Raw genomic sequence first — 25,505 nt, 5'->3', positions numbered from 1 at the left:
CGTGGCGTGGGGCAGCAGCGGCGGCGGCGGCGGCGGCGGAGACGGCGCCGGCACTTGTTGTCTGTACTCCGTTTGCAGATGCGCAGGCGCTCGCGTGCGGACGGATGGCGAAGCGAGAGAGGCGTCGGATGTGGGACGTCGGCAGTGAGGTTCGGTGGTGGTGGTAATAAATGACTGTTTGCTGGCCGACGGCGCCTGTCTGTTGGTTAGATGCGTGCGCGTGGTATTGCGGTGGTGCTTGTGATGAAGGGGGTTCAAGGATGTATGTAGGCAGACTGCGCCGCGTGCTGGAGATGTATGTAGATGGACGTAATTGTTTCGCTCCTTTTCCCTCTCCCTCTTCCTCCCTCCGTCGAGACCCAACGAGCATGCTAGGTAGGTAATACAAAACAAACGCCACAGCGTGCAGAGAGTCTGAAGCGGACTGGACCGCACCCATCAGCCTGCCCTGCATGAAACGCACGCTTGCATGGTATGTATGCGTGAGCGGCGGATGGACGGACAGACGCGTGCGATGCTGCGCTCCCTCACGCCACAGCGTGCTGTGCCTGCTTGCTCGCATGTACGCACACATGCGCTCATGCAAGCCCCGCGGTGAGCGAGGCGAGCCAGCCAGCGAGACAGCGAGAGAATGTCGAGACGACGACGACTGAGATTTCTCTTGCGAATGAACGGCGCAGGGAGGAGAATGGACCCTAGACACTGGAACTGGATAGATTGATTTAGTGGTCCGAAAAACTACATTATGTATGGTATGGTATTGTATAATGATACTGCTGCGCTTCCTCTCTGACCTCTGGTCACAACGACAGGAACACAGCAGCAGCAGACACAGCGTCCCACCCTCCCACCGCAAAACCTGCAACTGCTGAAACACGCACGTCACCCACCACGGCACATCTATCTGATGCGGGTAAGAAGCAGAAGCGGGACCAGCCAGGCAGGTCCGCCCAGCGTCAGAGAGGCGGGCCCGGCCCGAGGTGCCCGCACAGCATCATCCGCCGCGTTTCGGGTCAGGTCGCAAGAAAATCCTGTCTCCTGTGCTGTCCTTTGCCAGGCAGGCTCGCGCCGACGCAAAGAGTGTTTCACCCGTGTGGATGGCGGTCAGGGCCCAATTGACACGGAAATGGAGGAAGGAAGAGACAGGTGAAGAGAGATGTGCGTGCATCAAGTGTGTTTGCAACCAACCGACCCATGACGGCGATCACATAGCCAAGTGGGACAAGGCAGAACAGGACTCCAGAATGGATAAGGCTCTCATGTTTGATGCCCTGCCTCGTACGCTCGTGGGGGGGTATAGCGGGTTCGGGTTCGGGACGCTCCTGGTTGCTTGGTTTTGCATTGGACTGAATGGGACCGAAGACGCCATTCTGGGCCGCCGCCAATAGGCTTTTGTTGCGGCGCAATCTTTCCCCCATGCCAGGCCAGATTCTTATCCACGTCAAGCCAGGACGTCAAAGGCTGGGCGGCGGATAAAGTCCACGTGCTGCGGCGGCGACGGGGGTCACTCCTTCCTGGCGGACCCGAACCTTTTAGCCAACCACAAGTCGAGGGAGCCATTGTATCCGGTTTCTTTACTGCTGCCTTTTCCTCTCAAATGCACGTCGAGTAATTGGGCGGCATGCGGCTACTACGAAAGTAGACACTATTGCGAGTGTGCTTAATTGCAGCACGGGGGGCTAGGGCTGGACTCGGCGTGCCTGACGAAAAGAATTGCCTTGGGACAGCCGGAAGTGGTACGATGAACAGGTTGAGTGCCTTGCAAGCCTGACTCACGCGCCCTGTAGCTCGCTCAGCGCCCGCGTTAACGAGCGCCTGCCCTCAAGCTCCTGGAGTTCCTCTTGGCCCGGCCGGTAGTACTGCGAGACGACGGCGTACGCGGCCCTGAAGACGGCATATCTACATCACCACCACCGCATTAGTATTTGGCCGGCCAGTCGATAATCACGCAGCATATGTAGCTCGCAATGACTCACATCTGAAGCCTCTCCGCTTCCCCTGCTCCTTGGCCAACACCGTTCGGCCGGCCAAGGCCTTGCCAAAACGCGCCGCGAATGTTGTCGACGTCGTTGAACCAGAAGACGGCCGCGAGCAGCGGATCGCCCCATATGGTGGCCCCCCATCCAACCAGCCCGGCAATCTCCTTGGTCCGCTGGTCGATGATTACGTTCTCCGGGCGTCCGGCGTCGAGTGCCACCAGCCGGGGCGTCGCGACGTGGTCGAGGGCGCTGATTTTGGCCTGGATGCCCGAGCGAATCATGTCGTATGGCAGGGCAACGAGCATGTCTTCTGCATCGCGAAGAACGGATTCGACGAGCAGCATGAATGCTTCCCGCCACGAACGGGCTCCACGCCCGCTGTTTACCGTCACCAGAGGCCCAAACGAGGGCCCGGTGAGTGAAGACTGAAAGCGCAAAAAGTAGCCCAGTGATCGGTTAATCGTATCTCGGTCCGTCGAAGTCAAGCGGCTTGCGAGGTCCCGCAAAGGAGTTCCGCCGACATGGGACCTCAGTAGATATGGCGTGCCAATGACGGTAGAGCCTCCCTCGTAGCGCAAGATCTGGGGGACTGCAAACGGACAAGACGTTATGCTGGTGAAGATTCCGAGGGCGTGCGATTCGTTTGCCAGCGAAAAGTGTTCGCAGCGCAACACTCTCGTCCGGGGAGAGGGAGGACATTTGAGGACCAGGCGGGACCCATCCCGTAAATGAAGGAGATATATAGTGTGTAGACGGGCAGGGAAGCGCTCTAGTTGTTGAAGAGATCTCGAGGCCGGCAAAAGGTCCCTGACAAGCGTCCGTATGCTGGCAAAGTCGACCGAAGGGGACTGCGATCGAGAAGGAGTCTGGAGGTCCGAAGAGTGGTTTAGCGTCGGCGGACTCATGGCGAATCTGGAGAAGGGCGCAACGTCGAGTGGCGCGTGGAGGTGCATTTTAACTAGGAGCAGGATGCTGGGAGGCCTTGGGTAGGAGGAGCAGCGGCAGGTGACCGTGTTGAGGGTACGGTACCGGTAGCTGTAATGCAGCAAAGGAATCCAAAAGGTACCAAACGCTGCGCAAGTGAAACAAGCGTGGGACCGGATAAAGTGCTCAAAAGCGAAGTGTTGAAATGAAGAAGCACACCGAGGCCGTGGGACCAGTGTTATAGAGGTAATTGTCAAAGCACAGCACAGGAGCAACGGAATGGGACGAGCCAATGACAGGGCAGCAAGAGGCATACGAAGTAGCCTTCGCTAAAGGGATCGCGTGGCTGGCGGGAGGGTTCGCAGCAGTCCAGGGATCACCAAGTGGAGCTGTCTTTGGGTTGGAAAGCGTTGCCAAGTCGCTTGATTGACGGCGGACGGGGACTGTGCATTTCAGCAAGGCTGGGACAGGAAATAGCTACAGCATCAGAGGCGGCTTTGGATACGCGGCGGGGAGTCTCCTATGGGGGAGTCGGACCGAGGGCGCTGGCGTTGGGCATGTGTGGTCAGGTCAAACGCAGACGTCGGTAGTGATGAAGGTGACAATTGGAATAGAGCATGGCGGCGGCTGACGAGACGCGGTAGCAGGATAGTCGGTGAGGGCGACGGATTGGGGAGGGAGTGGTCGTCGGGTGGTGGTGGTCTTCGGCGTGGTCTCGAAGGCTCGTCAGAGATTACCGGAATAGGAAAGCGTCGAGCCAGGCATGTGGGCCTCATGGCATGCAGGGCTGAGACTGAGACTCTCGATTCCCCAAAGGATTGATGCTCGCCGCTCACTTCCGGCATGCCGCGACGGGCTGCTGATTCGTTTCCCATCTCCGCCGCGCCCAGCTCAGCTCTCAGCCCAGGTTGGCGAGGTCCACTGGCGTGCGTGTGCGTCCGCCGAGGCTGCTCAAGCCTCTCGCTTGCCGTGTTCCAGAAAGCGAGCTCCCCCAAGCCCCAGTTTCTTGCTTGCTTGGTTGGTCCCTCACCGCGCCAGACACCAACAGAACCTCTCCTTCCTCTCTGTTTTATTGATTTCCCCGTTCATTGTCGACATCGTCGATGCCCCCCCGCCGCAATCGGCACTGGGACACCCCCGCACGTGTGCAAATTCTGATGTCTGCCTCGTTCCTGGCTCCCTGCTGCCCATCACACTGCGTCCGGTTCCCTGTCGCCGTTTGCTCATCCATGACTAATTCGCCAGCCTATCAAGCCTCTGCTTCCTTCGGCTGTTCTTTCGGACTTGGCTCGTAAATCTCGGAAAGATTGAAGCGTTTCAATCGCTCAAACTCCTCCCCCACGACGCTAATTCCGCACATGTTCTGTATTTCCGTTAGCCCTTGCCCATCACTTCGGTGCTCCAACTCCACCGCAGCCTTGCCTTGTAAATGTCGACCAGAATGAGCAGGTCGTAATTTTTGAGGTCGACCGAGTGGCCTGGCCCCACCGCCGCTGCAACCGTCCGGATGATAGTGTCTCTGCTCAAAGTCTTGTGGTTGCGCACGTTGGGCCGAATCGCAAACTGCCGCCGCATCAGCCAACGTCCATCTCTGCGCTTGCAAATAGCAGCCCGTAGAGCACGACACAGCGCCAGCCAAGATGACCACACGCCTGGACCTGCCCCCCGGACCACGGAAACCGGCAGCGAAATAATATGTCCAGCCTCCTTACCTTTTTCCCGGCCTTGTCTGGTCCGTGGAAGTGGGGAGCTACGACCTTGGTCGCGACGTCCTGAAGCCCTTCTTCGGTTGCTTTGCCCATGAGCGTCATGGGCGTCAGCCTCTTGACGAAGCGGCCGGTCGCCTTTGGCCCAGCGCTGCTCGTCGCCGCCATGGCGTCCTCGCAAATGCGCCGCACAAACTCGACCGGCTCAATGGGCGCCCGCGTCTTGAAAAACATGACTACATGCACCACGCGCACAGCGAACCCGTTAGCTTACGCGTTTGTTTGGGAAATTTCTTGACTTGTGAGATGAAGACCGGACGGACTGACTGCAATCTGTATCGATGCGCACGTTTCTGAAGAGCGGCTCCTGGGTCGGCTTGCGGATGCCTTCAATCTCCTTTTTGATTTCGGCTTCGATGTCGCCCTCTTTCTCATCGTCGTCGTCGTCGCCGGAGCCATCGCCGCCCTCTTCGGCAGTGCCGTCGCCGCTGACGCCGTACAGCTTCTTGCAGTACTGGGTCGGGACATAATCAGCCAAGCGCGCCTCTGAGAAAAGCCCGCCAACGTCTAGTCGGAGCGCACCTGGTCAAAGGTGTCGCGCAGCTCGGGAACTGCTTTTCCTTCTCTTCCCATGGCGCATGTGGCCCAGATGCCAGAGTCGCCGGCTTCAATGCTTCCACCCGCAGCGTGTGGCAGCCGGCGCCATTGCTTCTTGCCCTTCTGTCACCACTGATCAGTTTCACCCATTGCCATTTCCGACCAGGTGAAGGACGCACTCTGTTGAAGCCATCGCCGTGATCGCCCGCAGGCGCTTTGCGTTTGCGCGAGCCGTCGCCCGCCATGGTGTCGACGTGAGGTGGTATCCAACACTTGACGCAGAAAGTAAAAGACTGTGCGCTGGACAACACCTGACTCGCGATGGTCTGCGACTTGACGTGCGGTTTCCAAAGATGGTGTTGAGCGTTGGCAGGGTTGTTTACCTGCTTGCCCGGGCTTTTTGACGGGATGCTCCGGCCCGGCGCAAGGGCACGAGCAGCGAACCCACCCACGCGAGGCGACCTACCACCGGCCTCGCTTCCCTTTTCAGCACTGCTAGGCCTTCCAACGTCGATACATGTCGATGACTGAGTATCAGACCATGAGTCTTGGCAGTGCCATTGTGCTCGCTGCTGTATATGTATAGATAATACACTGCGGCAGCAAAGCTTGGTAAGAAAAGCCACGCCACATACGACAAAACTAGGTCACGACCAGACAGGCAGGCAGCATACACACATAAGAACATCTAAATAATAGGGGATGCATTCAAGCTCCAACAAGCAATAGAGCTCAGGGGTAATAAAGCGTCTGTGAGGGAGGGGTGGAGTAACGAGGAGCGTTCATTTGCTCCATCAAGGAGAAGAGCCGTTCACCACGATTCGTGTGCCACGGCCTTCCAATTTGCTACCTATCTAGCCGCGCGGACGATGCCCGACATGACAAGTCTCTCTCTCTCTCTCTCATGCAGTAAAGTAGTCGTCGTCGTCAAATGCAACACCTCATGACCGTCCATTTCCCGTCTCCTTCCATTCCTCCTCTTTACGTCGTCATCCAGCGTGTTGTACCTACTACGAGCATCATCAAGGACTTCTTTCGTTTCCTGTGCTTTTTGAAGAACCCGCGCCGAACTTAACTTGCATAACCCCGAAACAAAGGAAAGAAGGATGCCGTCCGTCTACTTTGCGACCGCGGCGCTGAGGACCTGCGTCCGGAAGAAGCCGCCCTTGGTGCGCTCAATGACCTGCTGGTAGACGGATTGCGGCGGGTGGTTCATGACGACGGTGCCGGCCTGGTAGTCGATCTTTGCGTCGACGCGGGTATCACGGATCAGGTTGACAATCCACTTCTCGCCCTCGTCCTGGCTGAGGCCGAGGCGAGTCGACAGGTCCCTGGCATCAATTGTTAGCGCTTTGCCATCGTCAACCAACGCAACACGTTTCCGCTTACTTGATGTCTATCCTCTGGTGAATCTTGCAGTACGACTCGGAAATGAGGTGCCTTGCCGAATCGACAAAGGCGTCTGCGGTGGCGACGAGGAAAAAGTCTCGCCTCAGGACCTCCTCGGCCTCGCCGAGCTTCTTCTGTGCCTCCTCAAAGTCAAAGTCGATGTACAGCGCCTTGACAAAGTCGGTGACGGGGTCGTTGTACTCGTAGCCCTCCTGCTTGACGATGCGGATCAGGTCCTTGAGCTGCTTCTGGTACTGGTTCGACGTGCGGCTGCGGTTGCGGTTGGTGATGACGGCGGCCGCCACGTAGCGGAGGATCCAGGGGCAGTTGGCCTGGATGGTGTTGATGTAGGCGGGCGAGAAGTAGAGCTCCGTCAGCGTGTCGCGGGCGGCCTCGTGGTTGAAGAAGGGGAAGAGCGACCAGTGGATCAGCCACGCGCGGTGCTGCAGCTGCGCCAGCGGGTTGTTGAATAGCCGCGTGTCGATGCCGTCCTTGATCTTGACGAGCTCTTCCATGGCCGCCTCCCAGTCCGTCACGAGAATGTTGCTGGCAAACTTGCCCCACGTGGCCTCGGAGATCTTCTCGTTGTCCGTCGACAGAATCCGGAATCGGTACAGGAGCTCGGCGGCGCGGTCGTAGTCGCCGCAGCTGTACGCAAACTGGCCAAACTCGTACAGCTTCTCGACCATTTCGGGCGTCACGCCGTGGTTGTCCTTCAGGTAGTTCAAGTTGGCCGTCTTGTCGCTGCGCAGGTTGCTGACGACCGTCTCGTCGTCCAGCAGGTCCAGAACCTTCTTGGTGTCCTCCTCGAATTGCTCCCGCTTCCTCAGCACGTCCTCCCTCTTCTTCGTGTACTCGTCTGCGGGCTGCGCCAGGTTGTTGATCTCGGCGTGCAAGTTGCCGACGTAGTCTGCCATGTTTGTGGCCTTGAGCAGCTCCAGCTTGACCTTCTTGTCCTGCACAGTCTGCTCCTCGTCCGGGCCAAAGGTGAACTGGATCAGCGGGAAGATGAGGTGACGATCCAGGTTGGGAATCATCTTGGGGAGCAGGTCATACTGCTCCGCGACGTCGGCTTCGGTGCTGGCCATGGTTGCTGGTTTTGGATCGAGTCGTTCGTCGAGAGTCGGCAAGGTCCTAGCGTTCGAGACAGAGGGCGGGGCAGACGCGTCGATTTGGTGGTTTCCGGGTCGCGCGCGCTGGGCAGAGGTGATGCAGGTCCCGCGTTGTGATGGTCTTCTGTGGGGGGAGTCGTTCAAAATTCCGCGCCGGGCTCGCCTCGCACGGGCCACAATGACCCTCGCAACGCCCAGCGCCCAGCATCGCCGGAAACTGAACGTCGAAAGAAACAACCTCACAAAGCACCCCTGCCGCCGCCTTTGATCAATTGGTTCGACGCCCATTCTCATCGACACCATGTTCAGATTACCTGCCCTCTTTCGCGCCGCAGCAACCCCCAAACCGGCCGCGCCCGCCTCCATCGCCCGCCTCTCGCAATACGCACGGTTGAGATCTGAGGGTAAAGCCACCACCACCTCTGCCTCAAACTCCAACTCCAACTCCCACAACGATCTCTTCTAAAACGCACAAACAGCACCAGCACCCGCCTCAGCGCCAGCCTCCGCCCCAGAATTCAAGTCCACCACCGTCGCGCCCACCACCCGGCCCCAACTGCCGTACTTCGTCCTGCGGACCGGCTCCGCCAAGCTCCCCGTCTACTCCGAGACCAAGGGCGGCGGCACCCTGAAGCAGACGAAGCTGCGCAAGATCTCGGGCGACGTGCGCGCGCTCAAGAAGGCGCTGCAGAGCGAACTAGGCTTGGACCCGTCGGAGGTCAAGATTAACGACTTGACCCAGCAGATCCTGGTAAAGGTACGGCAAGAAATCTTGGGACCGACATAAGCAAGATGCGAGCAAAGTGCGAGGAAAACGAGCTAGTAGCGCTGACACAATACATCCAGGGCGATCGCAAGATGGAGATTCAGACGTGGTTGATAGCCAAGGGCTTTTAGCAAACGCGTCACACTGTTTCTGGTGCCAGGTCATATTACATAGGTGGTCTTGTTTGAATTGAAGCAGGCATAGGGTTCGGAGTTATTGGGTGCGATACCTACAGTACCAATGGGTATGGAGCGATATTGAAAACAGTCCCAGCATTGGAGAAAATGCATGCAAGAGGGCAATTGCAGGGGGAACTATTGCGTATATATTCGAATGGCACCGCCGCTTGTGTCTGAATACCATGCCGCAGGCAGAGCATGTCTGCAATTCCCAGATGAAAGCGGCAAGTTCCCATCCTTCTGAAATCAACGCATTTCAGCTACCTTCTCCACATCACAAGCTTCGCCTCTACCACAGACTCAACACCCCAAGTAGTTGCATAATCAAGTTCCTACGTACTATCCCCAAGTACCAAGAAGCCTACCCTACCTTACCCCACCTACCCATCCATCCATCATTCGATCAATCCATCAACCGAGTAATCAATCTGCCCAGCCCAGCCAATCCAACAACACCAGCACGCCAATTCCAGAAAAAAGCCCCTGCCACCCGCCCACCCATTCCCACCCAGCAGCCCGCCATCATTCCCTCTTCCACTTGCACATCCAACAAGCAGCGACGCGGCAACCCGATACCAGTGCGGCCACCGCCGGCATGATCGGTTTGGCGAGCGAGGAGAAAAGCGACGCAAGGCGTGAAGCAACAACAGACACGGAGGAGTAGGGGAGAGCAAGGAGAAGGAGCCAAATAAAGAGAGCTTTTTACGCCCGCGCTATGCAAAGGGTATAACCGCAAAGCTGTACTAGATACAGGAAGAAGGAGAAGAAAAGGGAGTATCGTCCACAGTCCACACCACATTCCGAGATCCACCACGCTTATGCTTCCTCATCGTCGTCGCCGTCCTCTACGCGCGGCTGGAGACTCGGGGGGAGCGGGGCTTGGGAGGCGCTAGGGGTTGTGCCCGCCTCTTGAGCTGTGGAAGACGCTGTTGCGGTGTCTGCGGACAGTGATGTCGAAGCGGTATTGGACAAGCCTGGTGCCTGGACAGAAGGTGTTTTGGCAGCGTTGGCCGTACCGTTCTGTGCAGGAGCTTCATTGGCTGGACTCTCACTGGTAAGACTGCTGCGTGTGGGAGCTTCAGCGGCAGCCGGGTTGGGATGCGCATCGTCGGCGACGTCTTGACTAGCTGGCCTTGCGGCTTGTCCAGCTGGAGCAACATGGCTGGCGATATCTGCAAGCTCAGCTCGGATCTCGTCAAGATTGGCCCCGGCGACTTCTGGGTTGAGTTGGGTTCCAGTGGTGTCTGGAAGGCCACCAAGTCGAGTGGCAGCTTGGCCGATAGGATCATTCGTAGGTGTGTGTAGACTCGAGACAGGTGGTAGTTCCTGTGATCCGTTCCTCCCAGCATCCAAAGGATCGGTAGCAGTGGCGCCAGATGTCTGGCTCTGAGAGCTAGAGTTTGGGACGCCGCCTTGATCCCTGCCTCTGTGCGCCAAGAATGAATTGAAATCCTGAATCATTCTATCCATGTTCATCGTATCTTGCCATTGGCGAAGCGCTTCAGCAACTTCAGCTGCCGTATCGGTCGGGCTTTGGTTGGGTACGCCAGTCGGTACAGCAGCGCTTGAAGCATGGCCGCCTTGTGACAGAGGAACCTGCGTCCCGGTCGTGTCAAGAGGCTGTATTGACCAGCCTGGAGGCAAATTAAGTCCAGGAGGCAAATTGGTATCTCCACCTTGTATAGGCGGTTGCTGAGTGGACACTGGTCCCGATGGAACGTCTCGACCGAGCGGTGCATTCCCACCCGTGTTGAGCCCGGCAAAGACAGTACTGGGATTGGCGTTGGTAGTGGGAGTGGGATTTTGAGCATTGCTCGGACCGTTTACAACGTTAGCAGCAGCGGCTCTCCGGAGGCGTAGGTACTCTGCTTGCAACGCGCGAACAATGTGGAGCTGGTTTTGCGCGATGTTCAAAGAATTGATCTCCTGATTGAGACGTCTGTCGAGCTGGTCCAGCCACTGTGTCTGCGCAACGAGAGATTGGGCAGTAAGCGGCGACTGGAGTGCATCGCGCAACAGTTGGTGGCTTCGGAAACGCAATTGGTCATTTTGGCGGCGATGGTCTTCTGGCATCGTGTTGGCGCCGGCGGGTTGTTGCTGCTGCGGCTGTTGCTGTCCGTTCAGATTTACAGCTCTCACGCCGTAGCCAATACGGAAGGGGCCGATACGGATTTGACGAAGGTTTTGGTTTCCTCCCAGGAGATCTTGCACCAACGCGTTGGCAGGGTCTTGGGGATTCTGTGGTTGAGCGCGACCGTTTGCCGCTCCGTTTGCTCCCGCATTCGCCGCTCCATTTGCTCCCGCATTCGGTCTGTTTGCTTGTTGGCGACGTCTCGTCTCCTCGATCAAGACTGGCTGTCTGCAAGTGGGACACGCTTGCTGACGTTCAAGCCAGCTCTTTAGGCAGCTGATGTGCAGGCAATGTCCGCATGGCAGCTTCTTTGCACGATGCCTCTCATCAATTCGAGAACCTTGGCCCGGCTGGGCACCTTCTCGACCAGGCTGCGTGTTGTTCCATGGACGCATCTCTTCGCGGCAAATTATGCAAATGTTGTTTTCTCCCAGATCCTCCACCGTGGCATCGGGATAGCGCGTGTTCATGTCGCGGGTAGCATTTCGGTAACGAAGGAAGTCGTATATACGGCGGTGGAATGAGCGGAAAGTCAACAGGACGTCGCGCATGATGTGAATCGGGAGGCCATGGAAAGTGAGGAGAATGACGAAGAAGGCCATGTAAATGGTCAACTTGACAAAATCTGAATATGTTAGCACAGCCAGGACGCAAGCAACGGTCGGTCTGCTTACCTGTAGCAAGGTCGAGGTAAAATATGTAGCGACCCTTGCTCTCCCATCCGGGTACGTCGATTTCGTTGTCGTCAACCTCCACTGGCGCTTCGTCTTGCGTATCCGCTTCGTCTCTTTGCTCCCTCTCACGCGCCCTCTCCGCCATTCTTTCTTCAATTATTTCCAGCCTCTTCTGCTCCATCTGCTTAGCCTGTACGAACAGATCCACCAAGCAGAGTGTATGCCGGCATAACGTGGCGCAGGAAGCGACCAGAAGGAGGGCAAACTCGAATCCAAACATGACGATCATGTTTGGCCGCGCTTGTCTCAAGACAAACTCCACGCAATACCGGAGCATCATCACGTCGTAGATGATGGATAGGAGCAGGCTCGAAAGCAGGCGCGAGTGGAAGAAGACTTCGTTGGAGGTAGGCGGCTGTTGTTCGACGAACTCGACTCTGCCGGCTCCGATCCACTGCCACATCCTGCCCGCAATGAGGGCCACGAACATGACAAAGAACCAGACACCAACATCATCGCGGAAGATGGTCATGGCAAGGAGAGTCTCGGTGACGGCGAACCAGGCGTGCTCATAAAGGCGCTCGATTTCCATGGGGCGGAGGGGACCGTAGAGTAGGCGTTGGAGGCCATACATGAGGGACGCAGTGAGGAGGAGCACCAAGTTGGCCAGGATCTTGGTGATGGTTAGCATAATGCTCGCAAGCACTTGGAGTGCAGGGCAATCATGACGAGCGCGAGCTCGCCCAGCTCGCGCACCTCGCGTGCCGCAGCTTCTCCGCAGACCGGGCTGGACGTACCATGAGACAAGCATTGGATTGAGAAAGGTATACGCAGGCGGAATAGAAGTTTGGTCTTTCGTACGCGGCTCGAAGCAGGACCGAAGCGGCCAAAGCCACCGAGGTCTATGGCCAAGTTGTTAGCATGGTGCAACCGTAGATGGAGCTTTGGAAAGTGGAGGAGCTTACCCCAACGTAGGCCGCGATCCGCATGATGGCGATTTTGCGATTTAGTGATAGACCTGGTAGCGGGAGAGCTCCATCTGAATTTGCGGAGGGTCGAAGAACGCGTCGAGTGAAAGTCGTGTGGAGAAGCAGCGAGCTGCTCAGTGAGGTTCTACCGGACACGTAAATCGCCGCGGGTTCGGCGAGAGATGACGATGTAGCCGAACCGGAAGGATCCCGCTTATGTAAGATGCGGGCCGCTGTTGACTCTACCCTGTCGAAGCTCAACAACAACACTTTTGACAACCGCGCAGTGAATCCTTCCCCACGACGTGTCAGATGCTTGGAGATGTGCTTCGGTGCTGATTTTGGCCTGCACATCTAGCCTTGATGGACGCCTCCTAACTACCTCTACGCTATCTTCGCCTATCGAAACGCGTGGAATCATGGGACTTCCGGTTCTTCCAGAATGTCTCATGGCTTCTGCACCAATGCCTGGCCAGCGGATAGGGTTAAAGGCACTATCATAGCCGAGAGACTTCATCAAAAACGAAAAGGCTTTGTGTGATGGGATTCCCTCCCCCGGTGTGAGCCCCCTGGCAACAACCCCCAGTCGACATTCACATTCACGATGCAAAGTTGTAACAGATCATGACGTTCAAGAATTATTCATTTACTGCAGAAAGTTCATTCGTCGTCTCGACATGCTGCCACCTAGGGTTTTGCTTTTCTCCCAGTTAACAGTCCTTCACCCAGAGCCACCTTACAACTTCTTCTTGGTCTCCTCAGCCTTGCCCTTTGCCTGGCCAGCAAGCTCAGAGGCCTTGCCCTTTGCTTCACCAGAAAGCTCCTGGGCCTTGCCCTTGGCTTCGCTCGAGAGCTCCGAGGCCTTTCCTGATGCCTGACCCGAGGCCTTTGATGCGTTGCCCGAAGCCTGGGATGCGGCCTCCGAGGTCTGGTTCTTGACGGCTGAAGCGGCGTCGTCTGTATCAAACCAAGTTAGCTGCCATTCAAAGCTACCTTGATGGAGGTGTTGAGGTGAACTTACCGCCCTTCTCGATGCCCTTCAACGCAGCATCAGAGACGACCCTGTTGGCCTTGGCGGCGGCGTCCTTGACGGTCTCGGTGACTGACTTTTGCGAGCGGACAGAGGTGGAGAAGAGGCGAGCGTTGCGGGTGAGGGTTGCGCGGAACATGATGGCGGATTGGATGGTGTTGTTGAGAGGTGGTATTGTGAGAAGAGGAGGTTCGATTGATTGAGCGTGACGGAGTGGATTGTTTGATGATGAGGAAGAGGTGGATGATGAAGACGAATGAAAGAAAGAAGGGAGCAACTTAAGAGGAGGGGAAGCCGGACTCAGCGCTTGTGACGTCAAGAGCACCAAGGCAGTGGCCCGAGTGGCACAGAGGGAATGCCCGTCCAGTGAGGCAAGGACTGGAGATGGCGGCCCGTGCGCGAGGGCGCAGATGGGATTCCTGCCAAAATGCCATGATCCACCTCTCATTTCGTCATCCTCGTCTTCCCCACACCATCCACCCGGGCCCGCCTGTCGATCGCCGGACGTCATCTCGACGTCTACTGCTACTCCAACACCCTGGATCATCATTCGACTCCCTCTCTGATGCTCCAACACTACGGCAAGAGCCTTTCGTTGCGTCTCGGTTCGCTCGCCTGTCAAGCTCTTCCAACCTGCAACATCCAGTCTCAAATTGCCGAGGGGTAGCTCACTGCCGAAAACGGAAATGCAGATTCCAAGACTCGCACCTCGCCAATTCGGACCAGAAACCCCACACACACAACATCGCCGTCGCCATTGAGGACTGACCCTAGAGCTAAGAGCTCTGAAGTGCCAAAGTGTCTGTGTCTTTATTGATTTGTATCACCACCATGATCTTTCTGTCCCAAAACTTTTCCTTTCTACAGCTTCATCTCCTTTTCTTCCCGTCCAAGTCAACTGTACAAAAGCTTTTCAACAGACAGTCTACCCAAAACTCCGTTTTCTTTACCTCTCCTTATCCAAGTCCACCTTACAAAAGAGAAAAAGAAAAAAAGAAAAACCTCAAACAAAAGCCAGCTCAAAACATTCCCATTCAATCCCTCGACGTCCCAGCCGTCACCCAACGTGGCGGTCCTCGCTCAGAGCAAGAACTCGCACGAATCGCCCTTGTCGGGTTGCTCGGCCGATTCATCTTCCTGGTCGTCTCGTCAGTATGCTTCGCCAAGGCTTGGTGTTTGGTCTTTGACATACCTTGGATGGCTCGACCGCGACAACGCCCCGGATGTCCCAAGGACGGTTGACAAAGAGCTTGATCTCGTCCCTCGTCAAGAGGCGGAACAAGACCACCGAAAACCCGACCTCCACAAACTGCCCTCCAGCCTCGTCCAGCGCTCGTCGATTGACAACACCGCGGGGGAGCCTGGTGTAGGCGACGTCCTCCGGAATGTTGTTTTTCACAACGGCGGCGCGTCTGAACCGAGAAAGGCGCCGGATCGTGGTGTCCGAGATCTCTTTGATGATCGCTTTCTCCTCTGCGTCCTCGAGTCCTCCCAGGTCGGCAATCAGACGGTGGATCTCGGAGTTGCGAATGACCCTCGGTACGATCCTGTCCGCAGGGACTGGGTCCTCTGGTACTTGAGGGAGAGGTCTGCTTGGCACTGCTGCAAGTCGAAGCAACATGTTGGCCCAACCGCGGCTGACATCGCTACTGGGTGGATCGACGGGTCGTGGTGTCGGTTGAGCGCGAAGTTTGGCTGCTTTTTGCGCCCTTGGGTCGAGAGGTCGATTCGGGAGTTCGCTTTGGCAGCCCCTCGCAACGACTGGGCTACCTGGCAGCTCTGGAAGAGGACGGCGCTGCCTTGGTGCATGGCAACGCATTTCGTTGGTGTGCATGCGACTGCTGGTCGGGGTGCTGTTGATCGGGGGAGTCAGACAGGTGGAGATTGGTCGATTTTGAGCGCTCCACAACCTGTCTCTGTCTTCAGGGTCCCTGGCCAGGCTCTCACTTAGCCTCTTGGGAACGAAAGGCTCCTGTGAGTTTGGAGAGTGAGCTCCCCAAATGCCAGCTCTGGTCCCCCAATCCCGAGTCAGATCGTCGCTGAGCCTCTTCTTAGCGACTGGTCTTGGCGATGGTGGTGAACGAGGCCCGTGTAGTGCGAAGACATCGTCGGGGTTCCTCGTCAGGTCGTCACAGAGCCTCCTGTGTGCGACGGGTCTCGGCGAGGGTGGTGAGCGGAGCCCGTGTAGTGCGAAGACATCGTCGGGGTTCCTCGTCAGGTCGTCACAGAGCCTCCTGTGTGCGACGGGTCTCGGCGAGGGTGGTGAGCGGAGCCCGCAAAGCTCGAAGGCATTCGCCGGCCTGGCCAGGTTGTCGCTCAACCTCACGCGAGCGATGGACCGTGGTGAGGGTGGGGGTGGAGATCGAGGTCCCCGCGACAAGCTGTCCGCCTGGCTCCTGACCAGGTCCCCGCCCAGTCTTGTGCAGTTGGCACATCTCGGAGTGGGTCGCGTTTGTGGTCCTGACATCCTGGCTTTGTCTTCAGAACCGTTAGCCATTGTTCTCCTCGGCCTCCCTGCACTTTCTGATTGGGGCAGCTTGATTGGGCCCGGTCGCGCCCAGCATTGCTTTGCGGAGCTTGGGGATGCGTGGAGTCGGGGCAAGCAGACCGGTCGAGGTTGAGGATACTGATGCTGCAGGCCATGCCTCGATGGTCTGATGCCTCATGGGATGCTCTCATGATGCAGGGGTGGGTAAGTACTTACAGTATACTTGATGTACTTGGTGGGTTTTCAAATACCCCTTGCACTCGGAGCAGTCGACACGGTCGCAGGTCGAGAGGACACCCAGGTGACTCTGGTTGATGTGCAATGCACAACAAGCTGGTCAGACTGCGTGGTGGATGCTCTGGCCGCTGCGGTGGATGTGGTTGTATAAAAAAGTTCGTTGAGGAAGAGGTAGGGCAGCGAGGGTGCAGCCGTGCTGAGGATGAGGAAAACAGACAAGAATGTTGGGAGTCTGCTTGGTGCACGAGAAGAGACGACGCGATGGTTGCTCCGGCACGATGTTGGGGACGAGCGCGTCGCAGTGCTTGGGGACATGCCAGGTGACTGCCACGCGCAATCACCCAACGCGCTCCGTTGCTCCCTGGAACAACGCGTGTCAAAAGTATGGCTGCTCAAGAACGAGGAAACAACAGAACGGCCATATTCAAAGCGGCTTTCAATATACAAGAAGGTCCCTAGGCCAATATACGGCTTGCGCGTGGGAATTTCCGCATTGGGACGCAGGCCAACACGACTTCGATTTCGACGCCTCTCTTCTGCTTCAAATACTTGACCGTGACGGTCATGAGCAGCGCAGCATGGAGAACAAAGGTGGCGGCATGGGTCGCCGTCCGCCACAGAAGGTTGGAAGACTCATGCTTCAATCGCAAGCAAAGGGCTCCTGAATGGGCATGACTATCCAACTGTGGCTATATACATGACCAACCTGCAAGCCATCGACAAGTTTCCTCCTACGTTTCCCCCTTCGATACGGTTCTGCCAATCGAGCTTGCCTCCCGCTCTTGGTTTGCGTGCAAACAATGTCCTTGTTGCGAGGACCCCTTACCCAGCACAAAGGATCCTCCAACCTCGCCCACTCAAGGCTTTGATTGGCGTCAGTTTGAGCAATCTTTCGTGGTTGAGGTGTGTTCTCGCCCTTACTTAGCCCCCGTCCCTTCCATGCGATTGCAACATGCTCCGCAGATTGCTTGCGTGGGATCCGCAAACACTTGCAGTTCGCTCACAAGTTGGAGTAAGACAAACACGTCTTCCAGTTTGATGATTGCTGCTTCGCCTGCAACAGAGCGTCGCGGCTGACGACTTTGTGCTGAATTTGGCGGAAAATGCGCCAGGTGAAAGCTCTTTTTCGTTGGTATGACTCGAGATTGCAGGAGTCTTCAGGTAAGACGGATCCGCTAGAATATCCTTCTGCTTCGTACACCTGGGATCGACGCAAACTCCGGCATCGGGAGAGATCAAGGTCCCCTTCGCGGGCTTTTGGCTATCTTGACGTCAATCTTGCTCCTGCTCGTCTTTTGGCAGATCAGCACCCTTCGGCGCTGGCGATGGGCAAGAGCCCCAGAGCCTGGCGCCTTGCTCTGGGCCGCTGGCCAACCTTTAATCGATCATGGTCGCCAAATTCGTACGTATTCTGATTGATCGATGGCATTGGCCCGACGTTCACTGGAGCAAGGCGACAAGCCATTCACAGTGGTGTAATCGTGAGAAGAGATGGATGCGTGTTCAATATCTTCAGCGGGCTCGGGCGCAGGCCGTGTGCTCGAAACGCGCAACTGCTTCTTGCACGGCACGAATGCGCGGACACGACAGAGAAGTCCCAGAAATGAGTAATGAAAACAGTGAAGAATAAGCGCGGAACATTATGCTACTACGCGGGTATTCCCATACTGCCGTCGTCTTGGAGCGAGCCACGGTCATTTCATTTCAATATCTTGCGCTGGAACTCTTTCCGACCAAGTTGCCGTCCCTTTCACCTTTTCGTCATTGTACAAACGCTGCCCTAGAAACGGAGCACCTCTCATGTGCTCCTGATGAAGACTTCTGTCATGTATATCTCTTGTTTGTCGTTCCGAATGTTTTGTTGCAAAGCCGTCGGGAAACATTCATGGTTCCCATCTGAAGAAGTTGGACCGGTACAGTAGCATCCAAGGCCCAGAGGCATCACAATAATTTCCTCCCTTTTCTATTATTAAACCCTTGTGTGATGCTCTCAATCACTTCCTCTTTGTCCGTTTACCTCTGCCTCTTCAATGCCTTCATTAAAATCCGACATCCCATTCGCCAGCGCATCCCTCAAGTCCCGCACTGTCCATCTTTCACCAACACTTCTCATCAACGCGCCCTCCAAAACGCACCACAGGTCTTTCGAATAAAACTCCGAAGCAACACCCCCAGGCGTAACGCTACACATCGGCACCGGCGGCGTCTTCCTCAAAATAACGAAATAAATCGACGCCCCAACACCATACACATCCAGCGCAGGATGAACATAGCTCTTGCACGCCTCTCTCGACGGCGGCCACTCCACCTCCGGCGCGACGTAGCCTGGCGTGAAGACACCCAATAAGTCGTTGCTGGGTCTCCCCGCCTCAAGCGCACCGCCAAAATCGCACAGCTTGACCGACGGCGGCCATGCAGCGCCGTTGCGGCCGGGGACGACCAGGATGTTGGACGGCTTGATGTCGCGGTGGACGACGGGCCCGCGGCCGACGCCTTGCGGCGGCTCATGCAGGAAGACCAGCGCCTCGAGGAGCTGCGCGAAGAAGTGGCGAACTAAATCCTCGGGCGGCGCGTTGGATTTGCAGAAGTGCTCTCCATATCTTTCCAATACGTAGTCGTCCAGCGTGCCCAAGGCGCAGTGTTCAAAGAGCAGCACGATCCGCTTGCGCGGGCTGGCCGCTTCGAACCACCTCTCAAACCGCACGATGTGGTGGTCGCTGGGGCGCGATTTAGATAGCAGTAGCTGCTGGTTGATGTGAACTTCGTGCGGCACGTTCTGTCCGGGTGTGCGCGTACGCGGCAGCATGATTTTGGCTGCGAAGACCCGTCCGGACGCCTTGTGCTCTGCACGATAGACTGTGCCGTCGGCCCCACCGCCCAGTCTCTCCTTCAAACGGTATCGTGCGTTGAAATCTGGGGGACAGTGGTTGGATTGTGGCGCCATGGGGTTGAGCGGCTGGATCAGGGGTCACTCCTGAAATTACGGTTTGCAAGGCTGCAAAGACAGGGTATGACTAGTCGGCAATTTGGCTGTTTTTATGAGCTTCTAGTGCACAAGAAGCAGATTCGTGTGGTCGGGTAGTAGGTGGGGGCTCAGACAAAGCTGGAATGGCGAAGTGAAGGGGGAAAGGTAAAGGTCGGTCAACGACTGGATTACAATAACGATTGGTATGAATACAGCGCCCTGTCGATCAACGACTGGCAGAATAAGATTGAATGAAATGGGTGGTTGATTGAATTGACGTGCTTGCAGAGGTAGTCCGTCCATGTTAAAGTAGCGAGCGTGCGAACCGTCGGTATGGCCAAGTGAGCAACACGGGCACCATCAACAAAGCTTTGTCTCTTCACGTTGTGTTGGAAGACGAGGAACACAGCCGCTGTGCGTGGCTTGCTCAATGATCCGTTGATATGACCTTGATAAGACAAGTTCCTTTGTGTCCTTAGACTGACGGGACGAACAAATTGTTCTCCGTATTTCAACACCAGTCGTGACAGACACTTCTCAATACATGACGCATCTTTGTTCAGAAGCACGATGTCGACACTCAGCACTCCGCCAATTGTCGTTTTGAGTATCTTCTATGCACAGTAAAATACTGTCGGTGAATATCTCAGATATGCTGACCAATAACTCAATCGACATATGGGTTCTCATCAGAGCCTGCGGCCCTCATCACGAGGCGAGCCACAATCTGCAAGCTTCTAGTCGGCCAACGCAGCAATCGTGGATTCTGGATTTCAATCATGTCTTCTGCAGCATTCCGCGACTATGTCTCACGGAAACGCAATGAATTGAAGACGCAAGACAAGGCGGCGCCGCAACCACATCTATCCGCCCCGCCCGTGCGAAATTTCGCTTTCTTAGACAAGACACGAGCGACTTCTCCTTTAACGTTGCTCTGATGGGCCCGAAAAAGGGGTATATAAACCACGCATGTCCAGCGTTCCTTGAGTGCCAGACAGCATCAACCAAACCAAAGTTCTCCTTCCTTGCCTCAAACTACCTCCGAACACCATCATGGAGTTGAACTCGGACTCTTCCTCAAGCTCTAGCCGAGAAGACTCTCACAAGACTTTTGTCGAATTTGCGCAAAAGATTGTGGATGTTACGGTAAGTGTTTCTTGTCCAACGTAACCACCGACATCTATCGCGCCCACACACATGATTCTAATACTCAATTAAAATCAGGATCAGAGGAGGAAGCTCGCACTTGAAGTGTCGATTCTGCAGAAAGCAATCGATCAGACCGGTGATTACATAAGCTCCGATACTTGTGGTGAGGAAATCTGGGTGGCGACGGACATCTTGGTGAAGACGGCGACAGGGCTCAGAAAGGCGGCGGCAGGGCTCAGAGAGGCGGCGAAGGTGGTCCGTGAGGCGAAGAAGTTGTTCAGTGAGGAGGATAAGAGGCGTCTAGAGGGGACGGAGATTATCTGCGAGGCGATGGTGCGATTTCCGAGGGCCATGTTTCCAACTCAGCAGCTGAAGAAAGAGTTGGAAAGGCTCCGGCTTCAGCAGTAGAGCCTCGAGCCAAGGTCGACGGACGGAGGGATGGCGCATCAGACGAGGAGACACCAGATTGTCAAAGAGAGAGTATTTCTGCATCTTCTTCCATCAGCGGTGCAGTAATGAAAAACGTGGTTGAAAAGCACAAGTGAGATGCAATTACCAAAGCGCTGGCTGTTAGCATTCGCATTAAAACTTAGACCGAAATGATAGTCCACTTGCAACCCGTCCGCGAGACACAAGTCCGTCCGGCCACTGTAGAGAGCAAAAAAGACGGGTGGAAGAGATACGGCATGTCGAGTTGCCCGGAGACAAAGCCAAGCATCTGGGGCACCCAGAGTAGTAAGCAATGCAACCAGTTACACTAATTGCATAGCTTAATTGCGCAACTCGACATAAAGCAAGCAATCACGTGGCTAATATTGCGTTGCACTGATTACACCTAGTACTTATCATATAAATCTTAGTCTATGTGAGAGTATTAAGACTAAAAAGTAGTTAAGTGATTTCCATACTCCTAGGCAGAAGTCAGTGACACATTCCTGATCTGGTAGTGTATATAGAAAAATAAGCGATATAGGACGCGTGCAATTCATGCAATTCAATTTAACTAGAATACCTAATTGAGCAGGGCAACGCATTTCGACTATTATAAATATTGCGTTGCGTTGCGTTGCTTATCACCCTGGGGGTCTAAACGCCATCCAATTCAAGCTGGGCACCGGCCGGCGTGTTGCGCCCGACCTAGAATACAAGCCCCGGGAGCACAGGTATACCTGGCTTGCTTGATTGAAGTGCATGCTGGCCCGTCACCACTACACCCTCGCGCGCTAGAAGGCTTTCATGAACCTCAACGACTGAGCATACCGCGACCGCGAGAGCAATGGCCCCGGCCTTACAATGGATGGACGGGTGGGTATCTGAGATGCTCAAAACCCCCTGAGCAAAGCACATTTGAAAGATTTCGCGTACTTCAATCACAATGCGCTCTTCCGGACTTCCGCTCTTCTCCAAAAAGAGTGAAATAGCATATATCCCTAATTTAATAATGGTCTGATCACTCTATACATCAATACATACGCGCCTTCAAGGACAGAAAAGCGGAAGCTTGTGAACCAGACAAGTCAGTCCGTCCGTCCCTTGGTGTACGGCAAACGAACCGGGCACATATACTCTACATCCCCAGAACCACCGAAACGAATGCTCCCAGTCAGTCAGTCCGTCCGCGCAACACTGCCAGCCCGTAACTCACTCAGCGCCCAGCGCGCGCCCCACCCAATCCAACCTCACAGCACTAACGCCCCTCGCATAACTCTTATTGGTAAAGACAAACTCGGAGAAGACAATGGCCTCGGTCTTGCGGCCAAACAGGACGCTCGACGGGTGGATGGTGACGGTCTGGTTGCCGACCATGGTGCGGTAGCTGCCGTCGGGGACGAGGCGCGCCGTGTTGGGCGCGAAGCCGGCGAGGACGCAGAGCAGGATGTTGTTGGCGTGGTCTTCGGAGGATTTGTTATTGGTGGGGTTGGGAGAGGAGGAAGAGGAGGAGGGCGAGAGCAGTTTGAGCGAGGTGCAGAGCGCGCGGAGTTGCTTGCGGACGTCCTGGGAGGGGGAGAGTTAGGGGGTTTGATCTTTGGCGTTGGTAGATGGATGGATGGATGGATGAATAAATGGGGAGAGACAGGGGGAAGGGAAACTTACCATGACATTCTGCATGGCGCGATGGTTGACGCCGCGCCTCTCACACCACGCCTTGCGGTTCGCATGCTCGGCCGCATACGCCTGCACCGTTGCAAGCAGCGTCAGATGGTCGCCTTCACGACGAAACAAGTCACGCCGTGCGAGCTCCGCCTCCTCGCGCTGCTCCTCGGTCGAAAGATTCAGAAAGACATTCTCGACGCTCAGCGAGGCAACGATGTCGATCATCTCGTCGATGCACTGGCGCTCCTCGGTTGCCGCCTCGACCAGACAGCGACCCAGCGTCGGTGTAAGCGGTAGCTGTGCGATTTGTCGGCCCACGGCGCTGATTTCGCCGTCGTCTTCCAGCGCGCCGAGCTGGTACAGTAGGAGTAGTGCTTTTTCGAGGCTCTCGCGCGATGGCGAGTCTAGGAAAGGGAAGTTGAGCAAGTCGCGGACGCCTCGCGCCTTCATCATGAGCAGCGCAGCGCTCAGATCGCAGCGGAGAATCTCAGGAGTTGTGTCTTTTTGCAGTGACGCGTAGGCCGCCTCCGTGTACAGCCGGTAGCACGTGCCGGGCGCTTCACGACCCGCACGACCTTTGCGCTGGATGGCAGCTGACTGTGATATCGGCTTGACAAGCAGCGAGTCGAGGTTCAGCGCGGGCCGGAACTGCTTCACCTTGGACTTGCCGCAGTCGACGACGTGGCGCACTCCGGGAACTGTGACGGACGTTTCGGCAATGTTGGTCGACAGAATGACCTTGCGCGTCCGTGGGGGCGGGGGCTGGAAGACTCGCTGTTGGAGGAGCTGTGGGAGTGCGGCGAAGAGGGGGAGCGTCTGGATCTTGGGGAGTTCGGGACTCATGCTTTCAGCGTATTCGTTGACGAGCTTCTCTAAAGCTTCAATGGCATCTTGGCCTGTCAGGAAGACGAGAATGTCGCCAGGCAGCGGCTCCTTGACGTGTACTTCGAAAATTGTCTTGAGGGACGCCTCGAGAATGTCAGTGGTGGGTTCAGGGAGGTAGCGGACTCTGACGGGATACATGCGCCCTTCGATGTGGCATGTAGATATCGAAGGATGATGTTTCGGCGTTGCTGGGTCTGCTTCATCTTTTGTCGGAGGAGGAGGAGGACGAGGTTGAGCGGCTTGAGGTTCTTCATCTTTCTTCTTCTTGCCCCTTTTGTTCTTTTTCCCTTTCTTCCCTCCTAGCTCTTCCTTTTTTGATGCCTCCTCTTTCTGAATCTCTGTCTCCGTCTTGGGAGCATCCGTGTCTTTCTGAATCTCTGGCGCCGTCTTGGGAGCATTCGTGTCCTTGTCATCACGTTCCTTCCCCTGCACCTCTCTAAACCCCTCATCGAAGAACCTTAGCAGCCTCTCCGTATCCGCCGTCGCACTCATGACCACCACCTTCAATCTCCGCCCACCCCTCCTCTCCCGCCACTCTCCACAAACGATGCGCCTCAAAAAGCCGAGCACCAAATCCACGTTGACACTCCGCTCGTGCACCTCGTCGACAACAACGCAACCGTACGCCTTGAGCCACGGATCGCGCAGCAACTCCTGCAACAGCATACCCTCGGTGAGATATTTGATGCGCGTCCCCGCCGCCACCGACACGTCAAACCGCACACTGTATCCGACCGTACTCCGCGGACTCGCGTTGCCCAGCGTCGACCCCATCTCCTCGGCGACGCGGCGCGCCAGCGATATCGCCGCCACACGGCGCGGCTGCGTGATGGCGATCTGCTTGCCCGCCAGCCACGGCTCGCCGAGCAAAAACTGCGGCACCTGCGTCGATTTACCGGAGCCCGTCTCGCCCGCCAGTATCATGACGTCCTTCTCGTCGCGCAGGGAGGCGCGGATCGTCTCTTGCTGGCTCCAGATGGGCAGTGCTTGCCGCACTGGGAGCAGTCGAGCACGCTTCTGCGCCAGACTGCCATTGTTGGGCTGCGCTTTGCTGTCGTTGCGGTCTTTGGGCCCGCCGTGGCGTCTGGTGTTGTTGTTGGGGGGTTTGTCGCTGCGGTGCTCGCGGGTCGTTCGCCGCGCCTCGTCGTTGGAGTCGCGCTTGCGCTTCTTGGCCGGTGGGGCGGTGCTTGTGGTCGAATTCTTCTTGTGCGCGGGCGCTTCGACGGTGTCCGTCTCCTCGGGCATCTTGTCTGTAGGGAGGTTGGGCGGGAAGGTATACTGGAGGTCGTGCAAGAGAGGAAGAGCGAGTGTGGAGGTGCCCCAAAATTTTGGCAGGGATGTTGATTGATAAGATTAGATGGAATTACGCAGTGGCCACCGCTCAACGGTAGAAGAGGTGGCACAGGCGGCACATGGATAATTATATAGGTAGAGAAACAATGCAAGGAGAATTCATCTGCTTCGATGGACAATTGCAGGGAGCATTCGAGACAATCTAGGGCGCAGTAGACCGGAGCATTCAAGACCCACTCCTCACAACCTTAGAATACCACTCGCAGACCACCTCCCACTAAACACCTCCGACCCGACCAACCATCCAACCAATCAACTCAGCAGTCCAATCCACCAATCGCACAAACAAAACATAGAGTAAGAGCGCCACACGTCAGTCCATCAACGAATAAATCAATCAACCAATAAATCGCGGAATCAATCAATCAATCAATCTATGCAATAGCCATCGCATCCCTCTACCCTTCCCATTCCAACAGTACCCGCCCAGATGTGCTTTTGTCCGTGTATGTGTCCCATAACCCACCCAGCCTACCCCGATCAAATAACAATAAGAACCCAAAAACACACAAAAAAAAAAAAAAAAAAAAAACACCATCCCAAAAGCCAAGTTGCCTGGGATGACCGACCCCTCGCTGAGAAAAGCAGCAGCAGCAGCAGCACCAGCGAAAACAAATTTCGACTCCTTTGGCCAGTCTGGTGGGTCAGGCCACAAAAACGTTGCATGCGCAAGAAGAGAAGAAATGAAATGAAAAATACAGAAACCCAACACCTTCGCTTCGAGGCTCCTTAAGGCCTGACACAATCTGATCCCTTAAGCCAAAAAGCGACCTACCCACTCACTCACTCACTCACTCACTCATACAGTCGACCCCGACAGATTCTATCCGATCCGGCCAGGACTCCAATTCTCCGTGCGCGAGCGCATGGCCATCTGAG

The 25,505-nt window shown here is 56.0% G+C and overlaps 10 protein-coding genes across 10 annotated transcripts; 1 reads left to right on the top strand and 9 right to left on the bottom strand.

Moving 5' to 3' along the window:
• Window positions 1-1,772: 1,772 nt before the first annotated feature.
• J3D65DRAFT_549781 (uncharacterized protein) lies at window positions 1,773-2,884 on the bottom strand (the record flags this gene model as incomplete). The annotated part of the gene is made up of 2 exons (XM_066796970.1): window positions 1,773-1,899; window positions 1,977-2,884. The coding sequence occupies 2 exons, from the start codon at window positions 2,882-2,884 to the stop codon at window positions 1,773-1,775; spliced, it is 1,035 nt and encodes a 344-aa protein (XP_066657510.1).
• A 1,361-nt stretch (window positions 2,885-4,245) lies between these two features.
• Window positions 4,246-5,123, bottom strand: J3D65DRAFT_615743 (uncharacterized protein). Its single transcript, XM_066799368.1, has 3 exons — window positions 4,937-5,123; window positions 4,616-4,845; window positions 4,246-4,466 (listed from the first exon to the last, which is right to left on the bottom strand). Exons 2-3 carry the CDS (start codon window positions 4,841-4,843, stop codon window positions 4,278-4,280), a joined length of 417 nt encoding a protein of 138 aa, XP_066657509.1. The 5' UTR covers window positions 4,844-4,845; window positions 4,937-5,123; the 3' UTR covers window positions 4,246-4,277.
• Window positions 5,124-5,485: 362 nt separating this feature from the next.
• J3D65DRAFT_615739 (uncharacterized protein) lies at window positions 5,486-5,986 on the bottom strand. Its single transcript, XM_066799367.1, has one exon. It carries the CDS (start codon window positions 5,892-5,894, stop codon window positions 5,586-5,588), a length of 309 nt encoding a protein of 102 aa, XP_066657508.1. The 5' UTR covers window positions 5,895-5,986; the 3' UTR covers window positions 5,486-5,585.
• Window positions 5,895-7,809, bottom strand: J3D65DRAFT_615738 (eIF3 subunit 6 N terminal domain-containing protein). The gene is made up of 2 exons (XM_066799366.1): window positions 6,596-7,809; window positions 5,895-6,537 (listed from the first exon to the last, which is right to left on the bottom strand). Exons 1-2 carry the CDS (start codon window positions 7,681-7,683, stop codon window positions 6,324-6,326), a joined length of 1,302 nt encoding a protein of 433 aa, XP_066657507.1. The 5' UTR covers window positions 7,684-7,809; the 3' UTR covers window positions 5,895-6,323.
• Window positions 7,810-7,930: 121 nt separating this feature from the next.
• On the top strand, window positions 7,931-8,975 carry J3D65DRAFT_615737 (mitochondrial 54S ribosomal protein mL49). Its single transcript, XM_066799365.1, has 3 exons — window positions 7,931-8,111; window positions 8,187-8,464; window positions 8,554-8,975. The coding sequence occupies exons 1-3, from the start codon at window positions 8,009-8,011 to the stop codon at window positions 8,602-8,604; spliced, it is 432 nt and encodes a 143-aa protein (XP_066657506.1). The 5' UTR covers window positions 7,931-8,008; the 3' UTR covers window positions 8,605-8,975.
• A 189-nt stretch (window positions 8,976-9,164) lies between these two features.
• On the bottom strand, window positions 9,165-12,568 carry J3D65DRAFT_566796 (uncharacterized protein). Its single transcript, XM_066797607.1, has 4 exons — window positions 12,423-12,568; window positions 12,255-12,359; window positions 11,458-12,130; window positions 9,165-11,408 (listed from the first exon to the last, which is right to left on the bottom strand). The coding sequence occupies exons 1-4, from the start codon at window positions 12,444-12,446 to the stop codon at window positions 9,469-9,471; spliced, it is 2,742 nt and encodes a 913-aa protein (XP_066657505.1). The 5' UTR covers window positions 12,447-12,568; the 3' UTR covers window positions 9,165-9,468.
• A 486-nt stretch (window positions 12,569-13,054) lies between these two features.
• On the bottom strand, window positions 13,055-13,993 carry J3D65DRAFT_615732 (uncharacterized protein). The gene is made up of 2 exons (XM_066799364.1): window positions 13,447-13,993; window positions 13,055-13,382 (listed from the first exon to the last, which is right to left on the bottom strand). Exons 1-2 carry the CDS (start codon window positions 13,964-13,966, stop codon window positions 13,162-13,164), a joined length of 741 nt encoding a protein of 246 aa, XP_066657504.1. The 5' UTR covers window positions 13,967-13,993; the 3' UTR covers window positions 13,055-13,161.
• A 302-nt stretch (window positions 13,994-14,295) lies between these two features.
• Window positions 14,296-16,177, bottom strand: J3D65DRAFT_240007 (uncharacterized protein). The gene has a single exon (XM_066794750.1). It carries the CDS (start codon window positions 15,950-15,952, stop codon window positions 14,585-14,587), a length of 1,368 nt encoding a protein of 455 aa, XP_066657503.1. The 5' UTR covers window positions 15,953-16,177; the 3' UTR covers window positions 14,296-14,584.
• A 1,948-nt stretch (window positions 16,178-18,125) lies between these two features.
• Window positions 18,126-19,305, bottom strand: J3D65DRAFT_239969 (kinase-like domain-containing protein). The gene has a single exon (XM_066794749.1). The coding sequence runs from the start codon at window positions 19,122-19,124 to the stop codon at window positions 18,171-18,173; it is 954 nt and encodes a 317-aa protein (XP_066657502.1). The 5' UTR covers window positions 19,125-19,305; the 3' UTR covers window positions 18,126-18,170.
• Window positions 19,306-21,671: 2,366 nt separating this feature from the next.
• J3D65DRAFT_615727 (P-loop containing nucleoside triphosphate hydrolase protein) lies at window positions 21,672-24,646 on the bottom strand. The gene is made up of 2 exons (XM_066799363.1): window positions 22,389-24,646; window positions 21,672-22,289 (listed from the first exon to the last, which is right to left on the bottom strand). Exons 1-2 carry the CDS (start codon window positions 24,516-24,518, stop codon window positions 21,936-21,938), a joined length of 2,484 nt encoding a protein of 827 aa, XP_066657501.1. The 5' UTR covers window positions 24,519-24,646; the 3' UTR covers window positions 21,672-21,935.
• Between the last annotated feature and the right edge of the window lie 859 nt (window positions 24,647-25,505).

This window comes from Phyllosticta citribraziliensis (genome assembly GCF_038025025.1).
Source record: "Phyllosticta citribraziliensis strain CPC 17464 chromosome Unknown J3D65scaffold_3, whole genome shotgun sequence".
NCBI lineage: Eukaryota > Fungi > Ascomycota > Dothideomycetes > Botryosphaeriales > Phyllostictaceae > Phyllosticta > Phyllosticta citribraziliensis.
This window is presented reverse-complemented; position numbering and strand designations above follow the sequence as displayed.